Source organism: Bombina bombina, chromosome 4 (assembly GCF_027579735.1).
Source record: "Bombina bombina isolate aBomBom1 chromosome 4, aBomBom1.pri, whole genome shotgun sequence".
NCBI classification, from domain to species: Eukaryota; Metazoa; Chordata; class Amphibia; order Anura; family Bombinatoridae; genus Bombina; species Bombina bombina.
The window spans coordinates 714,353,639-714,366,306 of record NC_069502.1 but is presented as its reverse complement, the minus strand read 5'-3'; the positions used below and the strand labels follow the sequence as shown (position 1 = coordinate 714,366,306).

Here is a 12,668-nt window from a genome sequence, read left to right as displayed (position 1 = left end):
AAGCCTGACTAAATGCTTAAACGTCTGGGACATCTGCCAGACGTTTGTGTAGTAGAATAGACAAAGCAGATATTTGTCCTTTTAAGGAACTAGCAGATAATCCCTTCTCCAAACCTACTTGGAGAAAAGACAATATTCTAGGAATCCTAATCTTACTCCACGAGTAAACTTTGGATTCACACCAATAAAGATATTTGCGCCAAATCTTATGATAGATCTTCCTGGTGACAGGCTTTCTAGCCTGAATCAGGGTATCAATGACCGACTCTTTGATAGAATCAGGCGTTCAATCTCCAAGCAGTCAGACGCAGAGAAATTAGATTTGGATGCGTGAACGGACCTTGGATTAGAAGGTCCCGCCTCATTGGCAGAGTCCACGGTGGAACCGAGGACATGTCCACTAGGTCTGCATACCAAATCCTGCGTGGCCACGCAGGTGCTATCAGAATTACCAAAGCTCTCTCCCGCTTGATTCTGGCAACCAGATGTGGGAGGAGAGGAAACGGTGGAAATACATAGGCCAGATTGAAGGACCAAGGCACTGCTAGAGCATCTATCAGTACCGCCTTGGGATCCCGGGACCTGGACCCGTAACAAGGAAGTTTGGCATTCTGACGAGACGCCATCAGATCCAATTCTGGTGTGCCCCATAGCTGAATCAGCTGGGCAAATACCTCCGGATGGAGTTCCCACTCCCCCGGATGAAAAGTCTGATGACTTAGAAAATCCGCCTCCCAGTTCTCTACCCCTGGGATGTGGATTGCTGAGAGATGGCAAGAGTGATCCTCTGCCCACCGGATTATTTTGGTTACCTCCATCATCGCTAGAGGACTCCTTGTTCCTCCTTGATGATTGATATAAGCTATAGTCGTGATGTTGTCCAACTGAAACCTGATGAATTTGGCCGCAGCAAGCTGAGGCCACGCCTGAAGCGCATTGAATATCGCTCTCAGTTCTAGAATGTTTATCGGGAGGAGAGCTTCCTCCCGAGACCATAAGCCCTGTGCTTTCAGGGAGTTCCAGATTGCAACCCAGCCTAGCAGGCTGGCATCTGTCGTTACAATGAGCCACTCTGGCCTGCGGAAACACATTCCCTGAGACAGGTGGTCCTGAGACAACCACCAGAGAAGAGAGTCTCTGGTCCCCTGGTCCAGATGCAGTTGAGGAGATAAAACTGCATAATCCCCATTCCACTGTTTGAGCATGCATAGTTGCAGTGGTCTGAGGTGTAGGCGGACAAAAGGAACTATGTCCATTGCCGCTACCATGAGTCCGATTACCTACATACATTGAGCCACTGATGGCCGAGGAATGGAATGAAGAGCTCGGCAAGTGGTTAAGAGTTTTAATTTTCTGACCTCCGTCAGAAATATTTTCATTTCTACCGAGTCTATCAGAGTCCCTAGGAAGGAAACTCTTGTAAGAGGGAAGAGAGAACTCTTTTTTATGTTCACCTTCCACCCATGAGCTTTCAGAAAAGCCAACACGATGTCCATGTGAGACTTGGCTAGCTGGAAAGTCGACGCCTGAATTAAGATGTCGTCTAGATAAGGCGCCACTGCTATGCCCCGTGGTCGCAGAACCGCCAGAAGGGACCCTAGCACTTTTGTGAAAATTCTGGGAGTCGTGGCCAACCCGAAGGGAAGGGCCACAAACTGGTAATGCCTGTTTAGAAAGGCGAATCTGAGAAATTGATGATGATCTCTGTGAATAGGGATGTGTAGATACGCATCCTTTAAGTCCACAGTAGTCATATATTGACCCTCCTGAATCAGCGGTAGAATAGTCCGAATAGTCTCCATCTTGAATGATGGAACCTTGAGGAACATGTTTAGAATTTTGAGATCCAAGATTGGTCTGAAAGTTCCCTCTTTTTTGGGAACCACAAACAGGTTTGAATAAAACCCTAGCCCCTGTTCCTCTATTGGGACTGGGCGGATCACCCCCATGGTATGTAGGTCTTCTACACAGCGTAAGAACACCTCTCTCTTTGTCTGGTTTACAGACAATCGAGAAATGTGAAATCTCCCCCTTGGAAGGGAGTCTTTGAATTCCAGAAGATATCCCTGGGACACAATTTCTAAAGCCCAGGGATCATGAACATCTCTCGCCCAAGCCTGAGTGAAGAGAGAGAGTCTGCCCCCTACTAGATCCGGTCCCGGATCGGGGGCTACCCCTTCATGCTGTTTTAGAAGCAGCTGCAGGCTTCTTGGCCTGTTTACCCTTGTTCCAAGCCTGGTTAGGTCTCCAGACTGACTTGGATTGGGCAAAATTCCCCTCTTGCTTTGCAGTAGAGGAAGCTGAAGCAGGACCACTCGTAAAGTTCCGAAAGGAACGAAAATTATTCTGTTTGGTCCTCATCTTATTTGATCTATACTGAGGGAGGGCATGACCTTTCCCTCCAGTGATGTCTGAAATAATCTCTTTCAGTTCAGGCCCGAATAGGATCTTACCTTTGAAAGGAATGTTCAAAAGTTTAGATTTAGATGACACATCAGCAGACCAGGACTTAAGCCATAACGCCCTGCGTGCTAAAATGGCAAAACCTGAATTCTTTGCCGCTAATTTAGACAGTTGAAATGCGGCATCTGTAATAAAAGAATTAGCCAATTTAAGGGCCTTAATTCTGTCCATAATCTCCTCTAATGGAGTCTCCATTTGAAGAGCCTCCTCTAGAGCCTCAAACCAGAAAGCAACTGCAGTCGTTACAGGAACAATGCACGCAATAGGTTGGAGAGAAAAACCTTGATGAACAAAAATTTTCTTCAAGAGGCCCTCTAATTTTTTATCCATAGGATCTTTGAAAGCACAACTGTCTTCGATAGGTATAGTTGTACGCTTAGACAGAGTAGAAATAGCTCCCTCCACCTTAGGAACTGTCTGCCATGAGTCCCTTATGGTGTCAGATATGGGAAACATTTTCTTAAAAACAGGAGGGGGAGTGAACGGAATACCTGGTCTATCCCACTCCTTAGCAATAATATTCACAATCCTCTTAGGGACTGGAAAAACATCAGTGTAAACAGGAACCTCTAAGTATTTATCCATTTTACACAATTTCTCTGGGACCACTATAGGGTCACAATCATCTAGAATTGGTAATACCTCCCTAAGCAATAAGCGGAGGTGTTCAAGCTTAAATTTAAAGGCTGTCATATCAGAATCTGTCTGAGGAAGCATCTTTCCTGAATCAGAAATTTCTCCCTCAGATAACAAATCCCTCACCCCTTCAGAGCATTGTCAGGGCATATCAGATACGGCTACTAAAGCATGAGACGGCTCAGCATTTTTCCTTAACCCAGAGCTGTCCCGCTTTCCTTGTAAACCAGGCAGTTTGGATAAAACCTCTGTGAGGGTTGTATTCATAACTGTGGCCATGTCTTGTAAAGTAAATGAATTTGACGCACTAGAGGTACTTGGCGTCACTTGTGCGGGCGTTACTGGTTGTGACACTTGGGGAGAGCTAGATTGCGAACCCTCATTTACTTCTGACTGAGAATCATCTATTGCTCTATTTTTAAGTGCTAATATATGTTCTTTATAATTTATAGACATATCAGTACAATTGGGACACATTCTAAGAGGGGGTTCCACAATGGCTTCCAAACATATTGAACAAGGATTTTCCTTGGTGTCAGACATGTTAAACAGGCTAGTAATGTAACAAGCAAGCTTGGAAAACACTGTAATCAAAGTAAATAACACTTAGAAATAAAACGGTACTGTGCCTTTAAGAGAAAAAAAGCTGCACAAGTTATGCAAAACAGTGTAAAAAAGCAGTAAACTTAACAAATTTTTACAGTAGTATCTTACAGCCTTAGTAACTTTGCACAGCTATGCAAATAAACAATTAACCCCTTAATGGCAAAACCAGATTGAAAAAACGTCAAAACCGGTAAAAAAAGACTTTCAGCACCTTGCCACAGCTCTGCTGTGGCGCCTACCTGCCCTTCAGAACGATTTGTGGGGGAAAAACCTTCTTTACAACCCTCAAACACAGCAGGAACCACTGGGGAAGCAGTTGGATGTCTCTAAGGAAAAGAAACTGCGCAACTGAGGCGCGAAAATAGGCCCCTCCCACCTCACTCGATGTTTTGAGGCCTATTAGAAAAACACCTGAGTGTCTCTTAATAAACCATGAGGGTTAAAAAACCCTAAAACAAGCCACAATGACCCCTTTAGTCCCTTCAAAAAAACGTTATAATTGCATCATTTACTGAACAAACAAAAATGTTTTTTCCTAACAGTGTCACCAGTAACTTATGAGCCCTTCAAGCAAGCTGAAATTCCTATCCAAGTGTCTGAATACAGCTTACCCTTCCCTCATGGGGATATTGCCAGCCTTTTCTAGAATTAACACAGTCTGTCTAGAAAAAATATAGACTGAACATACCTCATATGCAGCTTAGCATGCAAACCGTTCCCAGAGTAGGCAAAGAGAATGACTGGGGGGTGGTGCTAAGGGGGGAGCTATATAGACAGCTCTGCTGTGGGTGCTCTCTTTGCCACTTCCTGTTGGGAAGGAGAATATCCCACAAGTAAGGATGAATCCGTGGACTCGATACATCTTACAAGAGAAAAAGGCTTTTTTGACTGTTTAATCTTGTTGAAATTACACTTGGACTTTCATAAAGATTTAGAAGAATCCGGCTTCTGTTAAGGAGAGAAGAATTTTTGTTTCCTAGAGTGACGAAAAGAACAGAAACAGTTAGTAGCCCTTTTCTTTCCCTTAGGATTCTTGTCCAAGGGAAGAAAAACTCCCTTTCCTCCAGTAGCAGGAGAAATAATGGCATCAAGACTAGGCCCGAAAAAAATCTTTCCAGGAAAAAGAAGATTTAAAAGACTAAACTTTGAAACCATGTTAGTTGACCATAATTTCAAGTACAAGGCCCTTCTGGTCAAAACTGCTAACACCATATTTTGGTGTTAATCTTAAAAATATCAACAATAGCATTACAAATGAAAGCGTTAAATGACCTCAGAAGTCTCTAGTGATGCTGAAAAGAAAATCTGCATGCTGAAAAGCCTTTCTATGAAAGGACTCCAAATTCCTATCCTAAAGGTCTTTAAAAGAAGTACTTTCCTCTAAAGGAATAGTAGTGCATTTAGCCAAAGTATAAATAGCACCATCTACCTTTGGAATAGTTTTTGAAAGTTCTATGCTAAAAGCAGGTAAATTTTAAAGCGGGACTAAAAGGAATAATGGGCTTAGACCACTCTTTAGATATTATTTTAGAAAGAGCTTCAGGAACCAGTAAAATCTCTGGAGATTAAGCAGCAGGTTTGAAAATCAAATCCAGTTGTTTCCAAAGGAATTTTAGAAACTTGGATACCTAAAGTACATAAAACCTTCTTCAAAAGAGAATGAAGAAGCTCAAGTTTAAACATAAAAGAGGAGGAATCTTTGTCTTCATCAGGAACCAACTCCTGAACATCTGAAATTATTTCACCATCAGAAGACAGGAGTCTAAAACATTAAGTAACTGCTTAACAGATTAGAATCAGAAATGCCTGAGGGATGGCTGCCAGAAACAGACTACTTGCCCTTACTTGGAGGAGGGAGGCATAGCCGCCAACATCTCAGAAATAGTTGAACACACAAAATCCATAAATCCTGGAGAAAAATTTGAAGAAATCTCCTGTATATGGGTTCTGAGTCCATTTAAAAGGTCTTATGACCCTGTTCCATTTCTGAAATGAAAACTGTATCCACAAATCTAAATGCATTTGTAAGATTAAATAGTTGTAATCGATTTACCTATGTGTCCAGGCAAGGCTGAGTTAGCAGATTGGTGGGGCTGGCCAGCTACAATTTAAGGGGTGGTGCTGCTGCTGAGGCGATAGAGCTGTATTCACCTATCTTCTTTTTTCCTCTGAGCTATACTTATTAAGGTCACAAAGTATTTTATGTGATAGCTGTGACATTTCTACAACCAAGGGGTAGTCTACACCAGAATTTTTATTGTTTACAAATATAGACAATCCCTTTATTACCCATTCCCTAGTTTTGTATCACACAACACAGTTATATTAATACACTTTTTGTCTCTGTGATTACCTTGTATCTAAGCCTCTGCAAACTGCCCCCTTATTTCAGTTATTTTGACAGACTTGCATTTTAGCCAATCAGTGCTGACTCCTAGGTAACTCCATGTGCATGGGCACAATGTTAGCTATATGACACACATGAACTAACACCCTCTAGTGGTGAAAAACTGTCAAAATGTATTCAGATAAGTGACAGCCTTCAAGGTCTAAGAAATTAGCATATGAACCTCCTAGGTTTAGCTTTTAACTAATACCAAGAGAACAAAGCAAAATTGGTGATAAAAGTAAATTGGAAAGTTGTTTAAAATTGCATGCCCTTTCTGAATCATGAAAGTTTATTTTGGACTAGATTGTCCCTTTAACTAAATTTCACTTTTACATACTGTAAAACAAACTAGGTGGTATTGTAATACTACAGTCACTTGTTGTCTTTCACTAGAACCATATATAAGTAGGCCTCTCAGTTACAAATATAAATCTTGCTGTCAGAGTAATAATCTATAGAACTAATTAAAACAGCCTTGACTTTTTTATGATACTCAGTGTACTTTCTGTCATTGTCAAAGATGAACATATAACATAAAGTCAAGCCAAATTCATTGTTTTTGAGTAATAGCTAACAAAATAAAGTTATGTTATACTCTGTGCTCTGTCCTCAAATGTATATGATGAGAGATGTTCTTGGCATTTCATTTTGGTCAAAACATATAAGCTCCCTGCTTATTCACAAAAGACCTTTTTAGGACAGCATATGCTAATATATTATGGGCAAAATGTACCATGATTGCAGGTGGACCGGTTCGCAAGTAGTGAACCTGTCCATCTGCAAACGCCACTTGCGATGTTGCATTGCACAGCAAAATTTAACATTGCAAAAGATCTTTCTAGTGCAATGCCGCCCCCTGGTCCTGAGCTACCATATGCACATGAGAAGGGCATGTAAATCACCCCAAACAAGTCAGTATCGGGGTGACTGATCTCACCACCGGAGAAGCAAATGAAGCAGTTTCTGCTTCTTAAATTTGTGGCTGCAGGCTCACTCATAGACTGAAATGCTGCAAATGCAACTTAATACATTTACCTATAAAAATCAGTTTTACTATACATACATAACTTGGTTGTACTCAGAACTCTTGAAAAAAAATCACTGATTATATTTGGGGTGGTAATTTTATAAATGTCACATCAAAAACAGTTTAGGATAGTTAAACCAGACATGATGGGTATCATCCAATGAGTAACATTTTCTGCAGCAATCACCAAAAGTTAAAAAGGTAGAGCTGAACTAATCAATGTGAAATTAAATTCCACCCTCTACTGTGCGTGAGCACTTTGTTCTCAAAAGAAAAAGAAAGATTAGTCTATGTTAAAGGGATGTGAAACCCAAACATTTTTCTTTTGTGATTTAGGATACAATTGTTAAAAAAAACTTCCACTTTAGTTCTATTATCACATTTGCTTAATTGTATTGTTTGATGAAGAGATACCGAGGTAGATGTCTGAAGCACTACATGGCTGGAAATACTGCTGCCATCTAGTGTTCTTGCAAATGGATAACAATCTTGCAAAGCTGCTGCCATAGTGCTCCAGATATGTGCACGCTCCTGAGCTTATGTCCCTGCTATTCAACTAAAGATACCAAAAGAACAAAGAACATTTGATAATAGAAGTCAATTAGAAAGGTGTTTAAAATGGCATGCTCTATCTGAATCATGAAATAAAAAGTTTGAGTTTCATATCCCTTTAAATTGAAATGTCCCTATAAGTGAACTGGCCTAAAACTCACCGGTGCTAAGTTCCTTGACTTCTATAGATGGAAACAGAAGAAGCCTGGCGTTGACAGAGTATTCTGCAAGATGAGAGCCATGATGTGGTACACTGTAGAATGCGATTCCTCTTGTGTTCTTCACAAAACTGTGCATATTTTGGTCCAGTGAAGCATTTAGCAACATCTTTTTAACCAGCAGTCCTAAAATTAAGCAAATAATATAAATCAGAGATCAAAGGCTTCTGCTCCTCTTTTATTACAAATGGCTAAGCAGAAAGAGGTTACCAAGGTTACAATGACATTTTCATAGCAAAATATATGTTTTCATAAATGTATATCCTCTTACTTAGGGAGATATTACAAATGTAGCTTTATTTAACACTCCCGCTCATGCGTTAACTGTGCTAGAAGTAAGCTTTTGCAGGCGTTGGGTTGCTCTTATATTACAAGTTCGCTTGCATGCTAACCCGACGTGCATAAAAAGCCGAACTTACAATATTGCGCCCACGATAACATATTACCCCATAGAAGTAAATGGAGCAAAAAGAGGGAGGAAAAACACCCAACTTGCGCACAGACACGATCGCATATATGAATATTTCACATTCCATTGTTCTTTACATAGAAGAATATGTTCTATTTATTCATAATATATATATATATATATATATACATACATACAGGGGTTGAAAAAGTTGCCCAAAAGCTAGTGGTCCCATAAAATTTCTTAGTGGTCCCACTTTTTGAACTCCAAATGATCAAGGAGTCATATGCAAACTTCTAATACACAGTTATACACTTTTATTACACATTTGTATTAAGAATAAAACAATTTGTATATAGTTACAAACTAATTTATGATATAAAAACTTGTTCTGATGGAACAGCTGTTACTGAGGCCAATCTGTGTGTTTACAGTGTTAAACATATATCAAACCATTGTTTTGTCTAAATCAAAGATGCCCAAAATATAGATTCTGGCCTGTCACTATTCAACAGTTGACTCACATCACAAGATTGTTTTGGACATCTCATTAACCCATACCTAAATGTATTCAAAAACGCACACACCACAAAGCTCACACAGACACACACACTGCACACACACCCCACAAGCAGACACATACCCACACCACACATACAGACACACACCACACATGCAGACATACACCACACATGCAGCCACACATACATACAGACACACACACACACATACAGACACACACGCACACAGACAAACGCACACAGACACACACGCACACAGACACACACAGAAAAAAGTAAACACAAAACAGTGTAAATAGGGGTGCTATCACTTTAAATTTGTGCAACCTGCAACAAATGGATACTCAGATACTTAGTGTAAGTAAATACTCAGAAATTCAATATATGAGTACAGGTTGCAATATAAGTTACAATAATGCATAAAACTGTAAAAAGTAACTAATAGGGGGCGGAGCTGGCCATCAAGAGGAGAAGACGTGCTGCGGCAGAGCTCCTGCTTACTAAAACATAAAAAGCTTTCTTTTTGGCATCCTTTGCCCCAGAAAAGGAGTGTAAAAGCGTGCTATATAACTCTAAATAAGTATTCCTATTTTCCTGAGGCAATTTAGTAAGAACTTTTATTTCTTTTTTTTCTCCCTGCCTCCCTCTCACTAAGAAACCCAATGCAAGTAAGCCCAGACTGCTGCCTAATTATAAGAGACGCTCTGCAAATAGGCTCCGGAGGGTCGGGGCTCTGCTCCGGAGCTATAGCCAACCCTGGGCGCATTGACTGAGAGGATTCTAAACGGCTTAGGTGCACACCTGGGAGCCTAGCTGTTAACTTTCTCCCTGCCTGAACCAGACCGTCCTACGTTTGGCAACCACCTAGCTTTGCTGCCGTTATCCAGGGGTGGCGGTTCTGAAGGTTCCCTACCTGCGACTGTTGCGGCCAGACCGCTGCAAGCTATCTTGTCCCAGGTGAAGGCTGACTCCCGACCTTAGCGCGCAGCTCCGCCATCTTGCCAGAGGACACGCTTTCAAGGAGTACCGCAAAGGCTTCCTGGGGAGAGCTCTGGTCTTACCGATCGTCCTGCTGCTGGTCGCGACCCGAGAGGAGCTGGATCTGTCTTCCTGGCGTTGCCGCTACAGAGGTCAGCCCAGCGGACATTCTGTGGAGATTGTTGTGGCCGGGAACTCACGCCGGGCCCCTTGTTGCTCTCTAGGTTGGCGCGAATGGCGGCCATCTTGGGCGGCCTCCGGATCAAACGCAGCCCAGACGTGACCCACGAGGAGCACAGCTTAGTGCCGCAGCCTTTGGAAGACACTGCCTGAACTTCCACCACGCTTAGACAGGCAGCAGAGGAGGACAGCTTAACCACGCTGGGGTGAGATCGCGGCTTTTAAGCTGCTGTATGTATATTTGCACACACTCAGGGCTGATTATCCTGTACCAATGTTGCTTGCAGCCTGCAGGCTATAGCTACACTTTTTCACTACCGAACTGCCCAGAGGTGGCCCTGGCCTTCATAGAATCTATTAAGCCTTCACAGTGCACAAGTCTATAGCCACATTTCCCACCCTTTTCACAAGTTAAGCCCTGATTGGCACTACCACCTGCTATATGACTGTCACCCAGATTCAGCCTCACAGGTGTGCGACGCTCTGCAGGAGCAGAATATAAATAATCTTTACCCCTTATTTGTCACTGGAGAGACTTACTCACACTCACCCTCTTTAAGCAATTTGGGTCTCTGAGGACTAATGAACCTCCCTATATATTTGCAATACCTATAACAACACCTCACACAGATCTATAGAGGCACTAAATACCCTCTAATCTTGCCTCCACAGCAACTGAGATTTCCGAATACTTGGGACCAGGCCTAAAACTACCCTCCAGGGTGACCCAGATTAGGGCAGTATTTCTCAGGTCTGTCTCTCACTGCCCAAGTAACCCTGTATCTCTTTGGCCTACCATAAACACTGGACATTTATAACAACATACTCATCTCTGCCGCCTGAACAGACTAAATTGATACACCAGACTGTCTCACTAATAGGTCAAGTGCTGCTGCGTCAGCTTACATGCCTTTAGGCCCCGGGTCTAAAGTGGAGTGTTACATTTCCTTATTATTTACCTAACAACTTTTATTTTTTACAGGCCTCTCTCAGGGTCATAGCTTTAGCTGTAAACCAGACAAGTGAATTTCTAAGTGCTACCCCCTCAAGACTCTCCCTTTCCGGCCTAGCTAGTCTAGGCTGGTCACTCCCACTATCCCTTTCCCCTTCCTTCGGGTCGTATCCCCCTTCCCAGAGTTGAGAGGGGCTGCTTAGCTCCAAAGTAGCTCTCTATCTGGAGTTAGCCTCTGCATACCTTGTACTTTATATCTGTGTCATTTGCTTGGAGACCTAAAAGTTTGACTTCTGGGTAACTGTCCCTCACCTCCCCGCTCCCGCCCGGCTTGTCTGGGTGGGTCACTTCCAATTCCCTTCTCCGTTCCTTCGGGTCGTATCCCTAAGTTTCCCCGAGGTGAGGGGCTAGATTTGGTGCCCATCACGCCTGCAACAGTTGTGTATTGCTTATACCATGTAGCTTTCTCTGTCAAGCGCTGCTCAGCCCCGCTCTGGCCATATAGTATGTTAGCCTGAAAATGTATATACTTATGTGCTATTAACAATTCTTGCTCCCTTCAAACAGCGGTACATACCTCTCTATTCACAAGTGGTCTCTTGCCCCCTTAGATACACAATTTGGTTCCCAAAATACAAAATGCCTCATTCTGTGAGGAAGCACTCAAAGTCGAACCCCAAACCTAAGAAGACAGTTTTTGATCACTTTGCTCATTCTACTAAGGAGACTCTATCTCTTCCGAGTGCCGAAATGAGTGAACCAGATTCTCAAGATGAAGAGTCACAGTCAAGCGTGCAATCTGCAGCTGCCTCACAGCACTTTATCACTGAGTCGTCTCTCAAGAAACTATTAGCAACCCAGACTAGGTCCATCACCCAAGAGATTCAACGTAGTTCTGCAGAGCTAAAAAAGGAGATAACTGAAATTGGGGACAGAGTTGATGCATTAGAAAGAAAGCAGGATGACCAAGCAGTTGACCAATCTAATATTCTGGCCTATGCCGAAAACCTGGCAGAGCAGATTTCACAATTGGAAGCTAAACTGGCTGACGTGGAGGACAGATCGAGGCGCAACAACATAAGGTTTCGAGGCATCGCAGAGTCTGTATCACCGGCAGACATACACGGTTATCTTCAGGCTCTCTTTCAGGAACTGATAGGTACACCAGAGGGTTTGACCAGCACTCTGGAGAGAGCTCATAGGGCCCTCCGCCCCAGGACGATGAGCTCGGACAAGCCTAGAGACATCATAGCATGCTTCCACAGCTTCCTATATAAGGACCGACTATTACAAGCTGCTTACAAAAAGCCAAACCTTAGTGGCAGGTTTGAAGGAGTCCAGCTTCTACCTGACTTGTCTGCTCATACCCTCCAACAGAGACGCGATTTCCAGCCAGTCACATCTGATCTACGCAAGGCCAACATCAGATATCGTTGGGGATTCCCAACAAGGCTCCTAATAACCAAAGATAACCAGAATGTTGTGATCACTACACCTTCTCAGGGTCTGACTCTTCTCACTTCTTGGGGCTTACTGTTGGAGCCCTTAAACACACGGGGTCAACCCCCAATTAGCCTAAGAGCTTCTGCTCCTGAATGGTCAATCAAGGATCAGAGATCAAAGAGACCCAGGATACATCAACCACGGGACCCTGACGAGCAACCTGAGACTACTTCTTAGGCTCTAGAGGGGGCCTATAGGTTCCCCATAACCCAGTCTTAACCTTTATGGTTCAGT

General features: G+C 42.8%; 1 protein-coding gene across 2 annotated transcripts in view; it reads right to left on the bottom strand.

The window, feature by feature from the left end:
* The window catches only part of SERAC1 (serine active site containing 1), a 381,209-nt gene that overhangs the window by 57,639 nt on the left and 310,902 nt on the right, over nt 1-12,668 (bottom strand). For both annotated transcript variants that reach the window (XM_053710914.1, XM_053710915.1), the window contains one exon: nt 7,835-8,017. In XM_053710914.1, coding sequence (XP_053566889.1) covers nt 7,835-8,017 — 183 coding nt within the window. The remainder of the gene's footprint in view (nt 1-7,834; nt 8,018-12,668) is intronic.